Source organism: Pteronotus mesoamericanus, unplaced genomic scaffold, assembly GCF_021234165.1.
Source record: "Pteronotus mesoamericanus isolate MK-2021 breed Mesoamerican mustached bat unplaced genomic scaffold, CSHL_Meso_final contig_56, whole genome shotgun sequence".
Classification (NCBI taxonomy): Eukaryota; Metazoa; Chordata; class Mammalia; order Chiroptera; family Mormoopidae; genus Pteronotus; species Pteronotus mesoamericanus.
In genome coordinates, this window is record NW_026555201.1 from 6,263,844 (window position 1) to 6,287,842 (window position 23,999).

Genomic DNA, 23,999 nt, shown 5'->3' on the forward strand with positions numbered 1-23,999 from the left:
GGGGTGTGCGTTTACTTCTGCCTGGGGCACATCCGGCTTGGGACCACATTGAATTTTTCGTTTGAGGTTGTCCAGGCCACCCAGGTAGTATGAACTGAATCTGCAAACCTGCCTAAGGCCTGGGATGTAGTTGTAATTCTCAGAGGTGATTTGGTCCAGGGTTTGAAATCGATGATTTCCTTAAATTCAGGAGTGGGAAGTGGAGTGGGGTGGGGTGTTCAATATCTGTGGAGAAGTATGGAGGGCTAGAAGTTCGCTGTGACACGGAGATATGATGGGGGTGGCGAGGAGCTTAGATTTTGCATACTAAGCCAGCCACTAGACTTAATCTTTTCTATGAAATGAAAGCTTAAGTTAACCAGGCAGGGAAAATGCCCTCGAGGTAAACTCTGACTCACATTTTCTAGTGTTCTGTTTACTTCATTGGATTCCCAGTTTTAATGAGTGTTTGGTCTTCAGTATTCCTTACTGTTATGATAGCTTACTAATGCCATTACAAAGGTGTTTTTTTTTTTTTAATCCAATGTTTTTAATTGATTTCAGCAAGAGGGTAATCAGGGTGTCTAGTGCGTCCACCCCATGCTACAACAGGGAAGTTCCTTTGTGTTTCAGAAGTAGGATGAGTTGTCCTGACCGTTGTGTCTCAGTTGGTTGGGCATCATTCACAAGGCGAAAGATCACTGGTTTGGTTCCCAGCAGGGCACATGCCTGGGTTGCAGTTTCAGTCTTCGGTTGGGGCTCATACAAGAGACAACTGACTGATGTTTTTCTCTCTCTCTCTCTAGAAGAAAAAGAAACAAATAAAATCTTTTTTTTTTCCTTTAAAAAACGGTAGGATGAGTAGATATTTTCTGAACTGAGCTTAAGAGATAATCTTTAAAGTGAGAGCTGTGACCATCTATTTTGAAAGTCTCTGAGTCCTACCTCTGCCACCATTTATTCTTTTGTCTTCAGTTTCTTTGTTTCTCCACATGATTCATTCCATTCTCACTGATGACTCCTGTAAGTGTTTCCTTGCTTTCCCCAGGGGCAGGAGAAGCCAAGACAAAGCGCCTGGCTCTCTTCCCAAACATCAGTCTCACCACCGTGCCATCTGTCAGTTGTTCTTACCTCTCGACTATAAAAGAAAAGCTTTGCTGAGGGCCGTGTGTTTTAGATAACATTTTGATCATGATCACCTGCTTTTGCTAAAGAAAAGCATTACTTACAAAAGACAGACACCCTTGCCCACAGCCAGCCCCTAAAGCCCTGTAACTAAATTAACTAGAGTATTGATTATCTTTTTGATTGCTCAGGTATTTATTTTGTTTTTTCTGTCATGGTTATAAAGAGAATAGGTTTTGTTTCCAAAAGAGAGGCTGTCACAGCACAAAGCCATCGTCGGCAAGGGTAGTGGGTAACAGATCGAGGAGGTAAGTGTCAGGGACAGGATGGTCCCAACAAGAAAGTGTGATGTCCTAGCATTTTGTGTAAAATTAGAAGACATGTAAATATAAGACTTGATAGCACCAGGCAACCAGAAAATCAGCTCTACTGAATTTTATTTCCCTTTACACAAAGTCATAATAACCATGCAGAAAAACAAAGCTATCATATTACACTGTTGTTGTTATTGGTATTGGTAAAGCAGCATGCTACAGTCTTTGCCCAACCTTAAAGGGCCACGTTACTGTCTCTGCAAGAGGCATATGGTGTGTTGCCATGCCCCGAGACTGATTTGTTCGGCAGTGACTAGACTGAGATGTGTATAAATAGCTTATGATTGACACCTGACTGTGAAATGACTCTCAGGGGAATAGAAAGAATCAAAATAAAATAATGAAATCGCTTAGAATGTAGGAGGGTTACCCGTAAAGTGTCCTTCTGATTCATCTGGTCATTCTTTCATAACCTCTCCACATTTGAACTAAATAAGCAAAGACTGATAATCCTGTTGCTAGTTGTCTCAAAAAAAAAAAAGAGATAATGAGCACAGAGGTTATGATTATGGAATTATGATAAAATATCTATATACCTATTAAATAGTCTTAAATAGCCCTTGGCCAGCATTCACAATGTATGAATGAATGGCATTAAAGAATGTTAATGGTTCTCTCTTCATTTCCCATTGACAAGTATATGGATTCTACACTATGTTATGGGCTGGTTTCTTTTCATTTCTTTTTTTCAACAAAACAAAATTTTAATACATGGGGGTGTTCACACAGGAATTTACAAATTATATGTCATGAAGTTCCTTTTTTTTAATTGATCTGAGAGAGAGAGACATTTATTTGTTGTTTCACTTATTTATGCATTCATGGGTTGACTCTATATGAGCCCTGACCAGAGATCGAACCCTGATCTAACCAACTGAGCTAACCAGCCAGGGCTTGTGAAGTTTTTTTTTAAAAATAAATTGTCATGTCTTTGTTCTTCCATGGCTATGTTTATTTGTATCCCCCAGAGAGAACTGCAGTAAACAATTTGGTATCTGTCATCTCAGATGAACCAGGATTTATTATGCATCTGCAAGTTGAGAACAAACTAAAAAGTTGGTCTCTTTGAATGTAAAGTTCTATTCCTCCTCTATGAAGCAGACTGATAGATATTTAATAAAGCTGCTGTGTATATTATTTTAATAAAAAAATATAATTTTAGGAGGGAATACCAGGGTGTTAACATACAATGTAAAGTTACAGTCAATTGTTAAAGGACTAAACTGTTGTTTTAAAAGTATCTTTACACATACTTTGCTGAGAAGTATACTACATGCAGATTATAGTGCAATATTAAATATTATTCACCTTAAAAATTATCTACTAGCAAAAAGATAGTGCTTTTTTTGTCTTTACTTTAAATGGATAGCTGAAATTCACCCACAACCTTCAGATAAGGCAAATCCCAAGCTTTTTCAATATGTTTGTTGATTTTTATGCTTTTGCCTTACGTATCCTAGAGAATGTTTGAATTTATCAAGTGAGAAAGAAGCGTAGTTGGCTAGCAAAGGACTTCTTGGGCAGTTATTCGATATAAGTACAACAGATACTGAAGATACTGCAATGAACTTTGAGAAAAAATTAACTGTTTTAAATGAGAAAGTTTGTTACAAGGGAAACAGAAGACAATTTCCTGAGAAAGTATCTGATGGATAGGTAGGTTTTAATCTGTTATATGCACATATATATTCTAGAGTATTTGGAAACTAATACATATTCAGTTTTCAGCAAATGAGGTATTGCTTATAGCACAGATATGTTTCTCTAAGTCTATACCACCTGTATTGGCCCTTTTTAGTTCTATTTATCATTGATTAGAAGTTTATTCACCTATGGTTGACAGCAGAGAAGAGGATGGGGTAATGGTGGGAGAGAGGAAGAAAGACCATATTGCCTGCATAGAAAGATTTTTTGCAATAAGCCAAATCACAAAAAGCACCTCCTATAGTTGTTTAATTTAATGTGTCCATTTATTTGCCTTCAATATTTGTGTCAGAATTGGATCAGAGCTGAAATTCAAGTTCTAGGCCGAGAATTCAGTATCTTTTTTAACCTTTTTTATTTTGAGATTATTATAGATTCACATGCCAATGTAAGAAACAGTACAGAGATTCCATATACCCTTCCCCGTTTCCTGCAGCAATCATAATGTCTTACGCAACTATAGTATCATATCACAACCAGGAAATTGACATTGATATAACCCATTCACCGTATAGTCACGTGTTACCAGTTTTACATGCACACATTTGTGTGTGTGTTTAGTTCTCTAAGTTTTATCACATGTATAGATGTGCGTGACCACGACAGCATTCAAGATAAAGAGCAGGTCCGTCACGAGAGCGCCTGGTGCTGCCCTTTTACAGCCGTGGCCTTTCCTTCTGTTGCCTCCCCGACCCCAACCACTGGGCACCATTAATGGCGTCTCCTTCTCAACACTATGTCCTTTGAAACATGCTGTGTAAATGGAACCCTACACTATATAACCTTTTGAGATTGGCTATTTTCACTCACTATAATTCCCTTGGGTATCCTTTGATCTCTAGAAAATAATAGGTTTTGAATCTGGTCTTTTAATTACAGTACTGGACAGTCTTAAGTTATGCTTGTTTCATAGGTGATATCCAGAGTTTGTTGCTGATACTAGAGAAAACAAAGTTGCCTTTACTGTTGGTGGTAGTCTGAAGATTTGATAGTGCAAAAAAAGTAGAGGAGGAAATTAAATGTATTCAAATAGTATTTAATGTGGCAATTTTTGTAAACTTGATTTTTTTAAAATAAGCAAGTAGAACATGTACTTCCTAGTGTTCTGGGTTAGTGGTTTTTTCCACATTATAAGTGGGATTAACATGTTGCAAGGGAACTCCATCAGTGTCAAAATAATATTGGAGCCATTGTGGAGGATATTACAGCCCAAGGAGAGATCTTATATATCATATCACAAAGTTTAAAATATTTTTTATTAGATTGCAATTGTATCTCTAGTAAGAGGCTAGGGAAATTAAGATCTAATGTTGAATTTTTCTTTGCCTGAAAAACTGTTGACAGCCAAAGAATGTTTTTCTATACCTTTTTTAACACCCTCATTCTCTCTTTCTCAATGATTTGTTCATTCTCTTGTCCTGTCTGGATATTAAAATAGACTTGTTTATTTCTAAGGCCTCATTTAGACCTTTAATATAGTGTATCATGCCTTCCTAACAACCCTGTCCCTCACCACTTTCTGGTGTGTTCTTTGTAGAATGTGAGCCAATAGAAGCCATAGCCAAGTTTGACTACGTTGGGCGATCTGCCAGAGAGCTGTCCTTCAAGAAGGGAGCGTCCCTGCTGCTGTATCACCGCGCGTCCGAGGACTGGTGGGAAGGCAGGCACAACGGGATCGACGGGCTTGTGCCTCACCAGTACATCGTGGTGCAGGACATGTAAGTAGTCCCCACTTTGATCGCCGGGGAGCTCCCAAGGGGAGACTTCAGCTCGGTCCCCACACTGCCCTCGAGCTTGTAAGAGAGGAGCAGGGTGGGGTCACAGAGCTAACACTTCTGAGCCGGGCACAGTTCTGCGCCTTGCTCATGGGTCTCTGATAGCAGAAATTTAGGTTTTCGTTTCCCAAACTCTACCAGGAGCTTGAGAGCAAGGACTAGTGAGAGGTGACGCTGCTAATTGCAGAAACAGAGGCACTTCCCTTTTGGTGTCTGTCTACCATTTCAGTTCTACATTCCCAGAAGAGAAGGTACTGACCTAAAGTATAAAAAGTATCTTCTCCAGGCATTTTTGGGGGTGTGTTTTTGGTTTTGTTTTGTTTTTTTTGCTGAGGAAGCTCTAATTTCAAAATTACTTAAAGAGATGGGAAGATGGTCATAATATGTAAGTGAAAGAAGTATGTAATAAAGTGAAATGTACAGTAAAATCTCTATTTAGTGAATATAGTATTTCACATGCAGCACTAATTTAAGAACAGCTTTGCAAGGGAAAGATATACCACATAAAACATATAAGATAAACAAATGATTCAAACTCATTTTAGAAATGTTTAAATGTGTACCTCAGAATCCAAGAAACATTGTGTGTATATACAGATTAGTCATATGTATCTAAAATATATAAACATAGGCATCTATAATGTAAATACTATACATGTACAGGGTTGGGCAAAAGTAGGTTTACAGTTCATATGGAAAATAATACAATAATTAATAAATAATAATTCAAGAGCCCCACCCTTTATATGAACATCCTTGTCAATATGTATCCCAGGCATTTTTTAAAGTGTAGAAGTACATTTTTAAAAATCCTAACAGTAGCTGTCTCTGGATGTTATATTATGGGTGATGGTTATTTTGCTTTTTTTTAATATCTGAATTTTCCACTTTTTCTGCAATGAAATTGTATTATTTCTATAATGAAAATTAAAAAGTTATGTTAATACGAGACTTACATACATAAATACTGTTGCTTTTTTTTTGTTGTTCCTATTTATCCAACAAAAGGCCCTCACTCCTGCTTCTCACTATTTCAGGGATGATACATTTTCAGACACTCTGAGCCAAAAAGCCGACAGCGAGGCCAGCAGTGGGCCAGTCACAGAAGACAAGTCCTCATCCAAGGACATGAACTCGCCGACAGACCGCCATCCTGATGGCTATTTAGCCAGGTAGGTGGAATCTGACGGTTAGGCTCCCGAGCATCCCTTTCTCCCGGGGGCTGTGAGGAACCACAGTACCCACATTTTTGCAGGATCACCTAGTGTAATAAGCTCTCCTTTTCTCTCTCTGTGTTATGTCCAGGCAAAGAAAAAGAGGAGAACCACCCCCTCCAGGAAGGCGTCCTGGTAGAACCAGTGATGGCCATTGTCCCCTCCACCCCCCACATGCTCTTTCCAACTCCTCCGTTGACCTGGGGTCCCCAAATTTGGCCAGTCACCCCCGGGGCCTGCTGCAGAGCCGTGGTCTCAACAACGACAGTCCGGAGAGGAGGCGCCGGCCAGGCCATGGCAGCCTGACCAACATCAGCCGGCACGACTCCCTCAAGAAGATCGACAGCCCTCCTATTAGAAGGTCCACGTCATCGGGGCAGTACTCAGGCTTCAGTGACCACAAGCCACTGGACCCAGAGACAATCGCTCAGGTCGGATGCTTTTAAGGGAACAGTGCATGCTAAGTACGTGGGGTGTGATGAAGGGGGTATGTAGGATTTACTTTTTTGCAGCGTGTATTTCATATAGAACCAGCTAATGAAAACAGGAAGGAAATTAGCCCATTCTTTAATTTAAGGCCTCATTATGGATCGCTTGAAGAACCATTTGTTACTGGAGAGGCCCAAGTACATTAGGTTTATATTGATTTAAACAGAGTCGTGGCAGAAATGTAGGACCCAGGGCAATCAAATGTATCATTGCTACATAGATGGGAAAATTCTGCAAAGAAGAATAATGAGGAAGGACTAGCCCTACCAGATCCTAAATGCATGCTAAAGGTAGGTAAACAGACTAATTGATGGAACAGAACGGAGAGCCCAGAAACAAAAAAATTTAGTATAGGAAGTAATGGATTGATCACTCAATAAATAATATGAGAAATCATGGTTAGCTGTTTGAAGAACAGCACATCTGTATACTATGTCTCTCTTGAATGCGCGTGTGTCTTCACTTCCCAACATGGACTGCCCAGAGGGGCTTTGTAGTTTTTCCTAATGATCAGAATTGACAAAGTAAAAATACCCATAAAACAATATTATTGGATAATTGATTTTCCCATAGTTCTACCTTTTATCCCTCTGGTCCTTTTTGCAGCAGGCCATCAAAAATTATGTGGCCCTGGCTGGCTGGCTAAGTTGGTTGTTGTCCCATTCACCAAAAAGCTGCAGGTTCAAACCCCGGTCTGGACATGTACCTAGGTTGTGCGTTCAATCCCTGGTCAGGATGCATGCAGGAAGCTACCAATTGTTGTTTCTCTCACACATTGATTTCTCTCTCTCTCCCTCTCCCATACCCCCCCCCCGCCATGCCCATCACCCCTTCTTCTCTAAAATCAATAAATATGTCCTCAGGTGAAGATTTTTTTTTTTAATGTGTTTGTAGCCAGTGACAAAGGAGGTGAATAGATTCAGACTTTACCATTTGAGTAGTTTAAAGCATCGTGCAGTTATCACTGAAGCCTTAAAGCTAAATAGAACAAAAGAGAAAGTGAATGAGAAATGAATGGAACAAACATGGGGAAGTATTAAAGATGCATTATTTTTCATAAAAAGCACCCAAGAAAACCTGCATTGTTATGACACATTTTGAAGATATTTTCAGTGTCCTAACTAAAAAGAATTTTGGATAGCAAATTAGATTGTGTACGTTTAATGTGTTATTTTAAAAAATTAAAGCAATTTTAAGTGCATAACAGTTTTTCAACAAATATCAAAAAGACTGTTGACCTTTCTGGTTTTCTGTATTTGAAGTGCTATCTATGCAGGACCCTTTGAGGCCTGTTGAGAACCAGTGACATTTGACTATAGCTGACTAATGAATTGAGAAAGCCCTAACACCGCTGCTTGTAATAAACAGGGGAAATGGGATTTGGGTTACAGAGACAGGGGGACTTAGGGGCGGGGCGGGGCGGGGGGTGGGAAGATCTAATAAGATCTGTTTAATAACCATTTTGCTTCTAGAACCAGGAAATCCTTTCATTGTAAATCATAAAAACAAAAACTCAACAGATAAACAAGGCTCTCTACATTCTCTCTGGGGCAAAAACTTGTTATAAAAACAAATCCATATGCTTAGCATCAAATGGAAGTCACATATGAAAGTAATCACTTGAAAAGTGATGTCATCCTCACAAAATGGCTTCCAGCTGTGTCCTTTATTTATCTTTCCATCTCTCCGCTCCAGATTTTCCCAGGGGGACGACTAAGCCTGCCATCATAGTGTTCATACACACGAAAAAAATTTGCAAATTCTTTCATTAAACAAATCAGTGGAATCCCTGATGCAGTTTTTTTTAACTACAATATCCATATGGGATCATCATATTTTGGTTTATTCATTTAGCCAGACTTTATTGAGCACTTACTGTATGCCAGGTCCTATACTAGGCTTTATGGACACAAAGTTAGATCAGGAGCCAGCCACTGCCTGAAGGTGCTTACAGTCCATTGAGGGCTTTAGATGTGGAAAGCAGCTACCCCAGTGCATTGCCACGGGGGCCACCCTCCAGGCGAGTGAAGGAAGAGGTCCTCCACTCACCCTACCTCACGCCGTACTCCAGTTCTTGTGTGCATGGGTGCTAAAAACATTTTGTAAAGTTTACTGTCAATCATTTTTAACTGTACATTTCCGTACATTCACATTGTTTTGAAACAGATCTCCAGAACTTTACCATCTTGTAAAACTGAAACAGTATACCCGCTGAAGAACTACGCCCCTTTTGCCCCCCTCCCCAGCCCTGGGCCACCACCATTGTACTTTCTGCTTAGTCTAAGAGTGTGACTGCCTTGTAGAAACGGAACCATACAGTAATTGTCTTTTGTGACTGGCTTATTCCACTTAACATAATATCAGCAAGTTTCACCCATGTTGTAGCATGTGGCAGGATTTTCTTCCTTTTTAAGGCCAAATTGTCTGTATATACCGCATTTGGCGTATCCATTTACCCATTGATGGAGCATACTCCACATTTGAAGAAAATATTTTGTAATTTCCCCTTTAGTATTTGAAATAAATTGATAGATAAAATACCTAATTTAAAAATATATATGAATCTGCATATAATAATATAAAGGGAAAGTAAAAGGCAGTAAATATTAAAGCAAATGTATTTCAGTTCATGCTTAACAACACTAGAAGGCAAATGAAATAGTGAGATGCTTTCACCAACATGTGGAATTAACATAAATACAATAAAAATCTACACTGAGCCCTAACCAGTGTGGCTCAGTTGGTTGGACGTCATTCTGCAAAGCGAAAGGTCGCCAATTCAATTCCTGGTCAGCACATATGCCTGGTTTGCCGGTTCGGTCCCTGGTCAGAACGCATTCGAGAGGCAACCAGTTGATGTTTCTCTCTCACATCAATGCTTCTCTCCCTGTCTGTCTCCCTCTTTTCCCCTCTCTCTATAAATAAATAAATAAAATCTTTAAACAAAAAATTTAAATTAAAAAAATTTAAAATGCACATTGATTTAAAGTATTAAAGTTAATCTTAACTCAAATTCCATGAAAGGTATTTCCATTAGTGGTGTGATTTTTCTTAAGTGGTGGGGTCAATCACAATCAAAATTGAGTATCATTTTTAATTCCTAGAAAACTTAACACCATTAAAAAAATATTTTATGTTTCCCTGGCTGGTGTGTCTCAGTGGATTGAGTGCCGGCCTGAGAGCCGAAAGGTCACCAGTTTGATTCCCAGTCAGGGCACATGCCTGGGTTGCGGGCCAGGTCCCCAGTTGGGGTCATGCGAGAGGCAACCAATCAATGTTTCTCTAGCACATCGATGTTTCACTCCCTCTTTTTCTCCCTCCCTTTCCCTCTCTCTAAAAATAAATAAATAAAATATTTTAAAAATATATCTTATGTTTACATATAAGAAAGAATTAGGTTCTAGGCTCAGATTAGTATAAACAGATTTTCATCCACATAAATCTCTGGAGGACGTTCAAAAGTTGAACAAGTTGCGGGACAGTTTACTGTGTGTAAGCTCTCTAGGACACTTGCAAGATAGCCAGTCTGTCTGGCCCCTGCCCACCAAGCGCCAATAATGCCACTCCATTGTTATGGCGTTTACACACACACACACACACACACACACACGCACAGTGTTACAAAAATGCCCTCTATGGGAAGTCCCATTTCCATTGTGATCCACTGGTCATGATGGTTAGGGGAACGCTTACACTGATTTTTGAAGACCTGCTAGGAGTTAGCAAAGTACATAGTAAGTGTTCAACAATTATTTGTTGAATGAATGAAAGAAACCTGACTTTTTATTGCAATTCACTTTTGTTTCTTGAGAAACTGTTACAGTATCAGAACTTAAGCTACCTTTCACCATAAAGTGAAGTAGAATTCTATATAAAAAGTCAGCATGTAAGGTGGAAACCACCAGAAGGGTAACTTGTGCCTTAGAACAGCAAACGTTTGATAAATAGCTCAGGAGCCATTGCATTGTGGTTTCCTGAACATTCAGAGTCAAAATAATTATGTTTATATATTTTCTACCTCCTCTGAAGTTAAAACATTCATGCTTTTGCTGGCCTATTTGCTTTGAAATGAAATATGTGGGTTTCTGTGCATTAATATTAATTATCAGTTTGTTTTCTCTCCCTTTCTAATGATTTTGCAACAGGACATTGAAGAGACAATGAACACTGCTCTGAATGAACTCCGAGAACTGGAGAGGCAGAGTACCGCAAAGCACGCCCCGGATGTGGTCCTGGATACCTTAGAACAAGTTAAAAACTCTCCCACCCCTGCCACGTCCACAGAATCTCTCAGCCCCTTGCACAACGTTGCCCTCAGGAGCTCAGAGCCTCAGATTCGACGAAGCACTAGTTCCTCCAGTGATACCATGAGTACTTTCAAACCTATGGTAGCGCCCAGGATGGGTGTGCAGCTAAAACCTCCAGCCCTCAGGCCAAAACCTGCTGTTCTTCCAAAAACAAACCCTACCATAGGACCTGCACCTCCTTCCCAGGGTCCAGCAGACAAGTCTTGCACAATGTAAAAACCACTGAGCAAGGGCATACGAGGAGGTGATTAAAAAAAGAAAATGGATTAGTGACAAAAGTCAACGACCGATACCTTTCCTTAGTTTTGTGCTTATAACTGGAGATCTTCTGGCTTTTCTATGTTCTCAAATGTAACATCTGAGACTAGCCGAGATAACACGGGCATTTGTATTTTGTAAGTTCTTCCTTTTTTTTTTTTTTTAATGACTGAACATATGTCATTTTAAAGACAATAGACACACTTAGACTTACTTGAAAATTCAATGCTGCACCATTTGTAATGAAGGCAACACCACTCCGCTCTTCGCATTGTACAGCGCTTCCGGTTTAGTGTAGTCTGGGTGAGTCAGAAAGGTCTGAGTCCAAAAGCACGAGAATCTGAGTCCCAGGCTTTGGAGTATAACTAGTGTTGGTCTGTGGCACTTGGGGCAGTGGCTGAAAGGTGTTAATGGCATTGTTTGGCAGCTGACAGCACCTCTGGTTCCATGCAAGGGGGTGGGGTTCAGCTCATGCTAAAGACTTGCCATTGTCAGAGTGTGACGGACCTTCCCAGTGGGACCTTCAGCCCACAGCCTGAATGATTGGATGACTGCCTCTTTCATAGTAAGTCATTGTCCTGGGTCCAGGTTAAAGACTAGCAGAAGAGGGTAGAACCTCTTTAGTTACCGCTTGAACTAAACCTGGGGAAGGAGAGAGAGACAGTTCTCCAGAGCTATCGATGTGACTCTTTCTACAAGCCTAGCCAGGCCCAGAAGATTTCCAACACCATCCCGTGCATTCACAAAGGACCAGAACAGTCTAATTTTCAAGACTTTCTGGTTACACTACTCCACAAACTCCTTCAGAGATCTGTGGTTCAATAGCTGCCTAGAAAATATTTCCAGCTCCCTAAACCCCTGTGTTCTCCTCTGTGGAAACGGAGAAAGCAGACAGCACACAGGTCTTTGGTTCACTCAGCCTTCTGTTCTGACTGAATGACCTTGGCTCCTTTAAACATGCTGCAGAGTCCTGATGATCCTACATTGAATCCCCACCTTTCCCCTCTCCTTTTGGCTCTTTGAGCCAACCCAGAACAGGCCATGGTACTGGAATGAGCCGTGCCGGCCACAGTGGAGGATTACGTCATGGTTCCAGGGTCGTTTCCTCCCAACTTTGAACCTTGGAACCATGACTTTTTTTCCTTTTCACGTGTGGTCTCTATATAACTAACAGTCACCCGGCTCCATGAGGGGCCCTCTTTCTCTGACTTCCATGCACATAGATGATTTTTCTTTAGCCCATATTCATGCTGGGTTTTTTTTCTATCTTAAAAAGTTTGCTTTGAATTCAGGTGTTTTTACTAAGGTACAAATGACCACTCTCCCACCAGCAGCAGCTTATATCATCTGTAAACCTATGAGCATTTCATCTCTTCTGTCATTGAACTTACTCATGAAGAGACTTTTTTGTATTTTAAGATAAATGGATGGCCACAACTAACCCATCTGGACCACCACTGATTTCCTTCTAAGTTTGGTTTCCCCGCTAGCCAGTTGCATGCGCACCTAAGAATTACATAGCATGGACCTTACCAGCCCACTCGTGAATGCATCATGCGGGAAAGAATGAGGATCTGGACTATAAACTCAAGATCATGACTTGGATATCTACCTCAGTTTGCCAGGCTAATCATTTTAATGCAAACAGAGATTAAATTAATGAGATAGTTACCTTTCAAAGTCACACTGCTGGTTGCTTGCCTACAGCCTAATTTCACTAATGTCTTGAATAGTGAATTTTTTTCCAAGTATTTTCCAGGAATGGTAAGGTTTTAAACCTCTTAATTTTCAGAACCAGCTTTTTTTGCCCATCTTGAAAAAGAGGCCTCGCTTAGCATCTTGTCCAGCCCTTGCCATTTCTCTTGAGCCTCCGAGGTCCTTCAGCACCTTGGACACGTGGAGACAGCCAAGACGAAACTTTGAACAGCACTAACGCTTTTAAACACTTCCCAAATTCCCTAGCAAATTTAAACTTTCCTAAATAACCTACCAGTTTTTTTCTGGATTTCACTTCGGTTTCTAACTCTCTGTCTCTATATGGGGAAACAGGAGCAAAGGATAAAGGTGGAAGTAATAGAGGAGAAAGGGAAACTTTAAATCTTTTAGAAATTAAAATAAAAAGGATTCTTAGAAACCATTTTCTATCTTTGATGAAAGTGTAAGATGTTAACGAAAGGTATCAAAAGGTGGGAGAGGAAGGTCTTTCCTAAGCTTTAACTATAGCTTTTCAGGTCTCACTCCAAGCTCTATCCCTCAGACCTTCCCCCATCATCCGCCCCCTGTCTCCTCCCTGCCTACACCTGTGATGGAACGAGGATTGCCTTTCCGCCGCCCAGTCAGGGCTGGCTGCCTGCGATGGCAGAGGACACGCTGCTCTAAGCCCTCAGAGCCTCAGAGGCCGTGCCTTCTGGGAAACAGCTCCGAACCCCGTCCCATCACTCCCTTATCTTACCTGCCTCTAGCTTTTCCCTCTCAGCCCCTGCTGTCATCCTGAGGCTTTTTCCCCCCAATTCCCAGGGAAGGATGTGAGTCTGCGTGAGTAAGGACTCAGGAGGAACTCACCTGTCCTCACTCTGTTTAGTAAAAGTCTTCAGATTTCAGGGACAGGACAAGGTGGCCACTTCACAAAGTATCCACACTCACACCCGGTCAGCTCATTGGAGGCTTCGGCAGCTCAGAGGCTTTGCCTGGCGCGTGGCCTGCCTCACAGCCACAGCGTGGCCCCCGCAGGGCACGAGGGGAGGCACAGGGAGTGGGGGGATAATGCCTGCAGTTTCAAGGATCTGTGGGTCCTCGTGTGCAGTTTGGGAAGGGGGTTGTTCTGATGGTGGGGAAATGATGGTTCTACAAAGACGACCTGATTCCACTTACACAAGAATATGTATCCACAGTTCATATGGCTGGATGTTCATGTCCCCTCCACTGAACTCACTGAAGTAGGGTGACCAAGTTGGCCTTTTGGTTTGGGTCAGGGCATGGATTAGCATGGAGAAAAAGGTACTTAGTTCACATTTTCTGATGAGTGCTCTAAGTTATTTCAACATGTTGAAGGGTCCTTTGTAAAGCTGTTGTTCGGCAGTTTTGCATGTTTCCACCCAGCGTCATGCAATGTAGGTGCCCCTTGAGCTATCCACAGGATCATTTCGGTAGTCCCACTGCGCCTGCTGCAACAGGCACAAACAGCTGTCAGTGGGTATAGAACACTAAGGGTCAGATTGTATCAGTCTGGTGTTCTGTCTTTGTACTTTGGCCATTTCCTAAAATGGGCTTATAATTTAATTAAGGTGAAGAAGAAAGTGAGGAGAGTAGTAGTTTCGTGAGCAGTGAGGAATGACAGAGCCTCTAACATCCAAAATGAAGAGCCTATGGGTCTGTCGAGGGGTTTAGAAGACTTTGTATTTGGGACGATACTCGTTCCTGAACAGAGTAGTGAGAGACCACGAATGCAGGAAATGCACGTGGGGCCGAGCCTTGCTGAGGTAGCCGCCGCGGAGGCCCTGGGCCACAGGGCAGCTTTGAAGTGAAGGCTCCCTCCATGTGTGAAGAAGGCGACCTACCAGATCATCCCCCTGAACCGAAAACCCAGCCACCCGCGGGGGTCGGGCTTGGTGCAGGGTGGCTTCAGCACATCTTCATTCAGCTCGGTGAAACAGACTGGAAATGGATCTTTCACTTACCCTAGTATACTTTCTTAAAAAAATAGTCTACGTGGTATAATCGAGATGGTTACCTGTATCTTTAAATTATGTAGGGAATTTTGTATGTTTAAATAATTGTTCTGGGTTCCACAATGCTTATCATAGAAACTGTTTAGTAAAAGAAAATATATAAACCGTGCATTTGTGAATGCCCCCCTTAGAGCATTCATCCAAGTTCAGTGTGTCGTGTGATGGTTACTATAGATGTTTCAAGTGTAGTTAAGTGGCTGTGTAACAGGAGAGGCTGCTATTTGCCTAGCGGCTCAAGGGTAGCTCCTATCCACCTAATTAAATCAGTGTTGTCCTTTCCTGTCCGTTTGATCAATTGCAGTACTGGTAGCTTCCTGCTTGTGACTGTTACCTAACCGTGTCAATGTACATCTGTAGTATGTACATGTGAAAGTGCCTTTCTATTTTGGTTTTAGCCTGGCTCTTTACTGTTGCCCCTCCCACCTCCGCTCTCTCCTGCCTCCCCTTCCCGCCCCGCCCCGGCACTCCGCCCCCCAATTTAAGTGTTCAGACTTCCTCCACTTTCCTGTGCCTCGGGTGCTCAGTATTGTCCCCCCTTGCGTCCTTGTCCATCATCAGACTCTCGTTTTCCTTATGGCTTTGACTAGCACTGAGTCCCCCTGCGTCCTCCCGGCCCGCCCCTCCCTCTTCAGCCACGTGCTGCCGCCACCCTCGTGTTCTGTTCACCTTTACCCTCTGGTCTGCCTCCTGTCATTACATTCCCTCATCTCCGAGGTGAAAATAAAGGGGTGGGGGGCTTTTACAGTTCTGAAAGAAAAAAATGTTTTGTTACTCTGTTGTGACAATGCACTTTTATGTATAGTACTGTACATTTTGGCATGTACCATTCCAGGCTTCAGTATACAGTCAGGTCTGTTCTTCACGGTGTATCTTTATAATAAATAAGGTAGTTCTGGCTGCCTTTGTCTGCTTCGGGTTTCGTGTGTGACTCGGTGGTGTTTTCATTCCTTTTCCTTTCATTTTCTAATCATTATTTACCCCCCAGAGAACTAAGTTGCATGAAATAATGTGAAGCTACCTTTTTTAAAAAAATGTTACCTCACTTTCCTTTTTGTTTGTGACTTTGAAAATGAGGCTTCATGTGCAGGCCGTTGACCATGAAGCCAGGATGTTGGAGCCAGGAGACTCCTCCGGAGCGAGGGAAAAGGGATGGGGGGGTGGGGGTCCCCGCCGGATGCTGAGAGGCAGCCCTTCTAAACACTCGCCCGCTTGCAATCTTTTCTTTAAGGACTCTCTGGCATAGTAAGCCTTGTCAAGCTGATCTTTGGTGTCATTTGAATAAAATTGAAATGCAATCCTTAGGTAAGCTATGTTTATAATTTCCCTGGGGTATTGGTATTTTTTCCTTCAAACTTAAAAAAAAAAAAACCTAACTCTTAGAGGACTAGCAATACATTTTAAGTAGTTTTATAAAACTATTAACAATGTGCTGGATTGAACAGTGGTAAGAGATGTGAAGTAAAAAAAAAAATAGCATGTAAATCAAGAGGGAAAAACTTCATTGGCATTAAAATACATACAGAAAAGTGCACAGGTAATCAGTACAAGAGTTTTCACAAAGTAACACAGTAATGTATTCCGCACTTCGGTGAAGAAATAGCACATCAGCATCCCAGGAGCTCGGCTTGTGCCTCTCCAAAGTTCATCAATGTCCTGATGAATAGCAGGTTCAGTTTCACCTGTCATTATAACTGTCTATAAGTAGGCTCAGTTTATAGATTTGTGTGTGGCTTCTTTGGTTGAAATTTGTGTCAGAGTCGTCCATGTTCTTACATATGGCAGCAGGTTTTTTTCCATTCTCACTACTGCATAGCTTGGTGTGATATTTATTTTAGCATTTCTTGATTAAACTTTGGGTATAGTATGCAGAACTCTTTAAACATGGACAAGTAAATGAACCAAAATTAAAATAAAACCCATCTGTTAAAGGACATGTTTTCCCAAAACTTGATGGAATGATTTTGAACTAAGTCATTGGCTGGAAAGCCGTCCTGAAAGCAGGCAGGACCAGAAAGATGGCTTTAGAGGCTGCCCCACAGGAACAAATGTCCAAATCAAAGTACAGGTTGTTCCAGGAAAGCCCGCACTGTCCTGCGTCTCCCTCACTCCTGGCCTCCAATCCAAGAGCCTCAGCCCCCCATGCATACCTCAATTCCCCCTCCTGAATTAGAGTCCCCTGTGGGTGTGTCTGGTTGTCAGCACCCTGTAAGAATATTAGGAAGACAGATTTTCTGGCTTCTGCCTTGGGTGCTTGGGACTCCTACCATGGGAAATTCTCCCACACTTGATCTAAAGTGCCAAAAAGGTCCTTAAGCCAAAAACTCTGACAAAGTCCATCCCACAGGCCATATATCCCCATTTGGGTATTTTTAAATTTTTTATTTATTGATTTGAGAAAGAAAAAGAAAAAGCATCGATTTGTTCCACTTATTTATGCGTTCATTGGTTGCTTCTCCTATGCCCTACCTGCGGGGTTGAACCCACAACCCCTTGGCATATTGGGATGACACTCTTACCAACTGAACTACCTGGCCAGGGCCTATCCCCCTTCGAATTTTGGAAAATATGGTCACTGTCTTTGGGAAATAATCACAGTGATGTTTATCATTCTCCACTGTCCATTCATCTCTTTCTACATAATAGGTAGAAAACTTGCCTTCTACAATAACAAAAATAAATAAAGCCATTTTATCAAGGTCAGTCCTCAACAAGAGTTGCTGGACAGCTGGGACTTGGCTGGATATCAGAGAAAGAGAGAGAGAGAGAGTGTGTGTGTGTGTATGAGAGAGAGAGTGAGAAAGAGAGAGAGAGCGCTCCTCCTGTTCTCTTCAACATGTAGGTTTATGTCTTTTTTATGCCCTGTATTTTCAGTTAGGTATTGGGAGGTAGCAGAGGTAAATGTCTATCTTCAAATCAGCACCTTTAAACAGAAGCTCCTCCTTTAGCCTCTTAACAAAATCTTTCCTGGTTAAATCAGCCAGAGTTGGTTTCTGTTGCTTGCAACTGAAAGACCTAACTGATGCATATGTTCAGAAAGAATGTGTTTTGCTAATACAGGTATCCTCTTTTCAAGAGTTTATGTTACACCACTTCCCTTTTATGAACTACCTACATTAGTACTTGCTTGGGCTAACCAAAAGAAATCTGAAAAGCATTTTTCACCTTTACAAAAAAAGATGAAAAGCAAAAATAGCATTGTTTCTCAGCCAAGTGCTAACAGAGGCAGAGTGCGCCCCAAGGGGCAGTGAGAGTGGCCCCGCCACGTGCCTTCCCAGGAGCTGCGCGAAGCGCCTCAGCATTAAGCCGCCATAGCTTTGAACTTTGTGAGTGTCTGCACTGTCTCCATTTTTTTTCTTGCATCCAAAAGCAAGATGTGTCCCAAGATATCAGAAAAGCCTAAGATAACTCATAAGGGTGTTGCCTTAGTGTAAAACTGGATGTAAACAAGCTTTTTGATTATGGTAAATAAAATAAAAACATGTGCATCAAATATTGTGTCTGGAAACTCTCAAAAACTTTTCCATATAAATTAATGGCAATTGCTGTTTCACTCTGCCATTTTGCGTTATGAAAGGTTTTATAGGAACTCTCTCTCTACTTTCAGATAGTGGGCGAAACCTATAAAGCTAAAATAGTTACTTTCAAGGGCAGAGTAAATAGAACCCTAAATGTTAAAGAGGTAAGTTCTAGTCCAGACCCACTATTTAACCAGGGAGAATTTCCCAAATTCTGCAGCTCACAACAGTTACAAAACGCTACCTTTCTACATCAGAGGGCTGTCAGCACCCCATTTGCTACCCCAAGAGCAGATGGCTTGGAAAAGACACCGCCAAAACTTATCCTTGCTTTACTTGGTATAATCACTTCAGCATTTAGGAGCAAAACAGTAAAAGAAAGTTATTTCATTTTATTTTGGAGGTATTTGAGGGGTTTTTATAAAATATTTTTTTATTTATTTTTAGAGAGCAGGGAAGGGAAGGAGGAAGAGAGGGAGAGAAACATCAATGTGATGGAGAAACATAGATCGTTACCTCGCACCTGCCCCCAACTGGGAACCTGGCCCACAACCCAGGCGTGTGTCCTGACCTGGAGCGGAGCTGGTGACCTTCCCGTTCCAAGGCTGGCGCTCAATCCACTGAGCCACGAAGAAAAATAAATAAATAAAGATAAAAAATGAGGAAAACTTGTTTAGCATGGCATGAAGCAAAATACATACAAATGCTTACTGAATAAATAGAACACCTGACCAAAATGAATAAACAAAACAACCATCCATAATAGCTCACAAATTTCTACTTGGAAAAAGAAAAGCTGTAATACAGCTTGCTTGGACTAAGAGAATGTTAATGAAGAAAAAAAAAAATAACAAGTCCCCAGTGATCTATGTGGGGGAAAAGAGGTTCATATGTAGCTGCTAATGTGCCAGAAAAAAAAAATCACCTATGGGCTCTGGGAATAATTTACATTAAATAAGCAAAATTTCAAAATAGGAATTCATATGTAGGTCAAACGCAGGTCACAAGTTATAAAAGTCTACTAGAATTCAGAAATATATTTAGAATGAAGATATAATTGAGACTTGACAATGCAGTATCATGGGGAAAATTTCTATAAAATAATTACCAGGAAGTTATAGATGTGAAAATACTGGTTACAATAAAGAGGGACCGTCATTGGTAAGGCACCCAGTTCGATGGTGTAATTCATCCTCACTGCATTCTTAAAATGAGGTTACCTGGGCCCTACCCCCAACTGCCAGTTACAGTCGAATTGCCAAAAGTCCTCCCATTTCCTTCCAGGTTCTCATTCCTCCCCCTAAAAGTTAGGCAGGGGCGTCCAAACTTCTGTCGTCTCTGGGCCACACTGGAAGAAGCGTTGTCTTGGGCCACACATTAAATACACAAACACTACTGGAAACTGATGAGCAATAAAAGGTTTTAAGTAAATTTACGATTCTGCGTTGGGCTGCATTCATAGCCATCTTGGCTGCATGAGGCCCGCAGGCCGTGGGTTGGACACCCTGCCCTAGAGGTTCCTTCTTGTCCCCAAGTACCACGGGGGTTGCAGAGGTGGCCTGGCTCCATCTGGCAGCAATGCACAGGGTGGCAGAGAAGCCACGGCAACTGAGTAACTGCTGGCCTTTGAGGACTATGCACAGAGCACAGCACTGGACCAAGTCCCGGCTCGCAGCAGACCCAGGCGCTGAGACGGCCGTGTCCTCTGAAGTAGCAAATCTAAACTGGGCAACACTGACACAAACAGGCACATGCTGGCCTCTGACTGAGATGTCCAAACAATTGAGGAATAAATCAACATTTCAATAAAAATACAGATCCCATAACTGGGTCTAGTACCTTTCCCTCAGCGTTTATTTGGTGGTGATTAATAGCTCTTTGTCCAACTGAGAACAGAAGAATTTGTTTTCTTATTTCCAGCTATTCCCAGGGAAAGTCTTAGAAAGTTGAGAGTTGACTTAAAATTTAATGTTATTTTAAACTCTGCAAGATAGATTAAGATAACTTGTTAACATTTAAATTTTCTGGTTGTCCTTTTGCCAGTATATCATGGCTTATGGAAACCAAAGGGAAGAACTATGCACGCTCAAGTCAAAGTAAGCTCCCCATGGACTGGTGAATCTTTGCCATATTCCTGAGCAGGGAATCTAAGGCCCAGGGGATGAATAATAAAAACATTTTCATGCAGCTGGAGGTGAGACTGAGTTCCGAATGGTTCTAGACCTTCACTATTTCTATGGGCACCCTTTTCTTTCCTTTTCCTTTATTTTTAATGCACATAATATAGATCTATGGTGGGCCTTAGCTCTTAGCACCTTGCCAAAGTATGCTTATCTTTAATCCCATGGGCATCTACAGTTTCTTTAGATATTTGCTGAGAAGAGGCTTTTAGGATGGGTGTTTATATTGCACTTTGGATTCAGTCTGCTCTGATGAGCAAGACAAAGATATTTTTTAAAAAGCAGTCGATAATTTAAAATGGACAACACATCACCTCATTCCCCACTTAACCCCCGACGATGATTTCCCATGCCACTTAGAATAAAATCTAAACTCCCAACCTGGGTCAACATGATCCAGCTCTGGTAAACCCTTTTACCCTCCTTGTCCACTGTCCCTCTCAGGACACCCTGCCACACTGGCATTTATGCGTCCCTCCAACATGCTGAGCTGGACTCTGCCTCAGACCTTTCCCCTAGCCTCCTCCACCTAGAGTGAGCTTCCCTTAGATTCTTCCCTGGATGTCTCCTTTCTGATATTCAGCTTGCTGCTCAAAATCTCCTCTGCAGAGAAGCCACCCCCACAACCCTGCTGAGTTAGCACCCTGGATACAGGCTGAGCAGATGTGAATCTGTTCTTCCCCTTCATAGGGCAGTTTGGCAACAGTGATCAAAATCACAAACATATATTCCCTCTGGCCCAGTAACTCCACCTCTAGAAAGTTATCCTACAGATACATTCATTCATGGGGAAATGGTATATGCATAAAGTTATTCACTACAACATCTGGAATAACAAAGGATTGCAAACAAACTCAATGTTTATCAATAGAAGACATGTTAAAAAACTTACAGAACATTCATACAATGGACTATTACTTTGCAGCTATAAAGAAGAATGAGAAACATAGCTCTCCAATATATAGGGCAATATATAAATATACAATTATATGAAAAAGCAAAGTACATAACAAGGTATGCAGTATACTGCCACCTGTGTAAGGAGGGGTTAAAATAAGAATACGTTCTTGTATTTGCTTGATTATATCATGAAACTCTGTAAGGATACACAGAAAAGTACTCCCCAGGGTCACCTGGCAGCATGAGCAGCAGATACTGGTGAATGGCAGGCGGAGATGGGAAGGAGACTCTTGTGGCTACTTTTTAATACATGTTTGTGTCTCTCTCATTCGTGTGACTGCGTTACCTTTGCATATTAAAAACTTTAAATGGTTTTTATTCTGCAGGAAAACAAAAAACAGCACTTTCCCAATGTCCCCTTTACTCTATTACCCTGCTCTGTTTTCCTCATATAGCATCTATGACTACGTGACAGGATATAAAAATGGAAGCTCCACTGAGGGACCAAAACATACTCTACTGTACGAGACCAAATCAACATGCAAATTTTCAAACACTTTCCCTAAAAGCTGGTGAATGCCTCACTCTCCTCTAGTGATGGACATACTATGAATTTTAGAAGAATGATTTATGAAGAGGATTTTTGAAGGGAAGTGGGTGTGTGCTGTGAGCTCTTCTAGAAGATTGGAGATGCCTGGTCCTCACCTCAACCCTAGTAAGTAGGGCATCAATGGAACCTCCCAAAAGTTCAGTATATTAATATATGCCCTGCAGTTGAGGAACACAGTAGAGTGGGTAGACTTCCCCTGTGAGATCTTTAGGGTGAGGCATAGCCGAACTGGATAGTTGCTGATAGAAAGGTGACAGAGAGGTGGCAGCGTGGGCCAACTGCACTTCCAAAGTCTGGCAGGGCCAGGGACCTGCTCTGTGGGCCAAGCTCTGTGCACGAGAAGGCTGAGCGAGTGTCATCTTATGTCTTGGTCCGAGGATTGCCTGGAGCCAGGGACAGAACCTTGAAAAAATGGAGCTGGATTCCTAAGTGCTGAGGAAGTAGTAAGCACACAGTCAGAAGAGAGCTCCCAGCTGGAGTGGGGAAGGGGAATGTTAATTCAAATTGAATTTTAAGTTTATATTGTTTATATTATGGGACTTAAAATTATAAATGACTGAACCAAGGTTGTGTTTATAACTCTAAGTGGTCATAGGATTTTTATTGCCTAATTATAACCAGAGTAAACACCACTAATGAGTAAAGCAGGGCAGAGAGGGACAAGGGGCACTGCTCTAAGTCGGGGATCGTGGAAAGCCTCTTTGAACAACGACAGCGAGGTGAGAAGAAAAACCACACTGACATCTAAGCAATGTCTAAGAATTTCCTAAGCAGAGAGAACAACGACAGGGGCCCTGAGCGGGGAACATGCTCGGAATGTGTGAGAAACAGCAAGAAACCCAGCACTGACTGAAGCAGAGAGAGAAAGGAAAGGAGGCAGGACGTGAAACGGGAAAGCGAAGCAAAGGCCAGATCATGCAGGGGCTTGTATCTCTAGTGAGGAGCTTGGGTGTTCTTCTCAGAGGGCTGGGAGGTTTGTAGATGGGGTGGGGAGTTGACAGACATGAGTCGAATGTGTAAATGGTCAAAAGGCCTAATCCTACCCAGTCACCATACTCAGTCCCTCTCACAAGATTAAATGATTTGAGGGTGGGCCATGGGCCAAATTAGGATCAACCCTGGCTTGTGTCTTACTGATGGAAAACAGTTTCTCTTTCCCCTGAGGTTGCTAAGCCAATAAGCGGTAGGCCTGGAACTCTGGGCGCCATCCTCAGAGAGCCTGCCTGAGAATAGTGCCAGCACAGAATAAAACACATCGGGCGAGAAAAAGTGACAGGAACCAAATTTTTGATGATATTGTGCATCAGGTGAGCCTTGAATGTGGATGAGCCTAAAACTAAATACTGGGTAACCTTGGATTTACCAGGATCATAAGCCCATACCTTTCCTACATTTTTAACTCAGGGTCGTTCCAGTTGGGTTTCTGTCCCTAGCAAGAGTTCAGATACCGCAGACACCGAATTATGAACCGTAGTTATCTTCAGGTGGTGAGATTACAGGCGATTGCTTATTTTCCCTTTCTGTTCATGTGTTTTGTTTTGTTTTAGTATTGATGACAAATGTACTCATTTTGCAATAAGAGAAAAAAATCAAAGTATGACCGTAATGGACGGGCCAAAGAGAATGTCACTGAAGTCAGAGAGCCAGCGGACGCCCGGGCTGAGAAAGGGCCCTGGGCCCCCTCGGCCGTGTGCAGTCCCTCCCTCACTTTGGGCATTTTGAGGCTCCCCATGTTACTTGCATAATTTATTTCTGATATCCAGGGATAGAAGGATGGCATTAATGATTCCTGAGAGTCTCTCTGCCAAGTCCGTGATTTTCAGAATGACCTCTATTCCTGA

At 41.9% G+C, this 23,999-nt stretch overlaps 1 protein-coding gene across 2 annotated transcripts in view; it reads left to right on the plus strand.

Moving 5' to 3' along the window:
- The window catches only part of SRGAP1 (SLIT-ROBO Rho GTPase activating protein 1), a 251,609-nt gene extending 240,304 nt beyond the window's left edge, over positions 1–11,305 (plus strand). For both annotated transcript variants that reach the window (XM_054580037.1, XM_054580038.1), the window contains exons 19-22: positions 4,720–4,900; positions 5,995–6,129; positions 6,263–6,602; positions 10,806–11,305. In XM_054580037.1, coding sequence (XP_054436012.1) covers positions 4,720–4,900; positions 5,995–6,129; positions 6,263–6,602; positions 10,806–11,183 — 1,034 coding nt within the window. In that variant the 3' untranslated portion in view covers positions 11,184–11,305. The remainder of the gene's footprint in view (positions 1–4,719; positions 4,901–5,994; positions 6,130–6,262; positions 6,603–10,805) is intronic.
- The last annotated feature ends 12,694 nt before the right edge of the window (positions 11,306–23,999 follow it).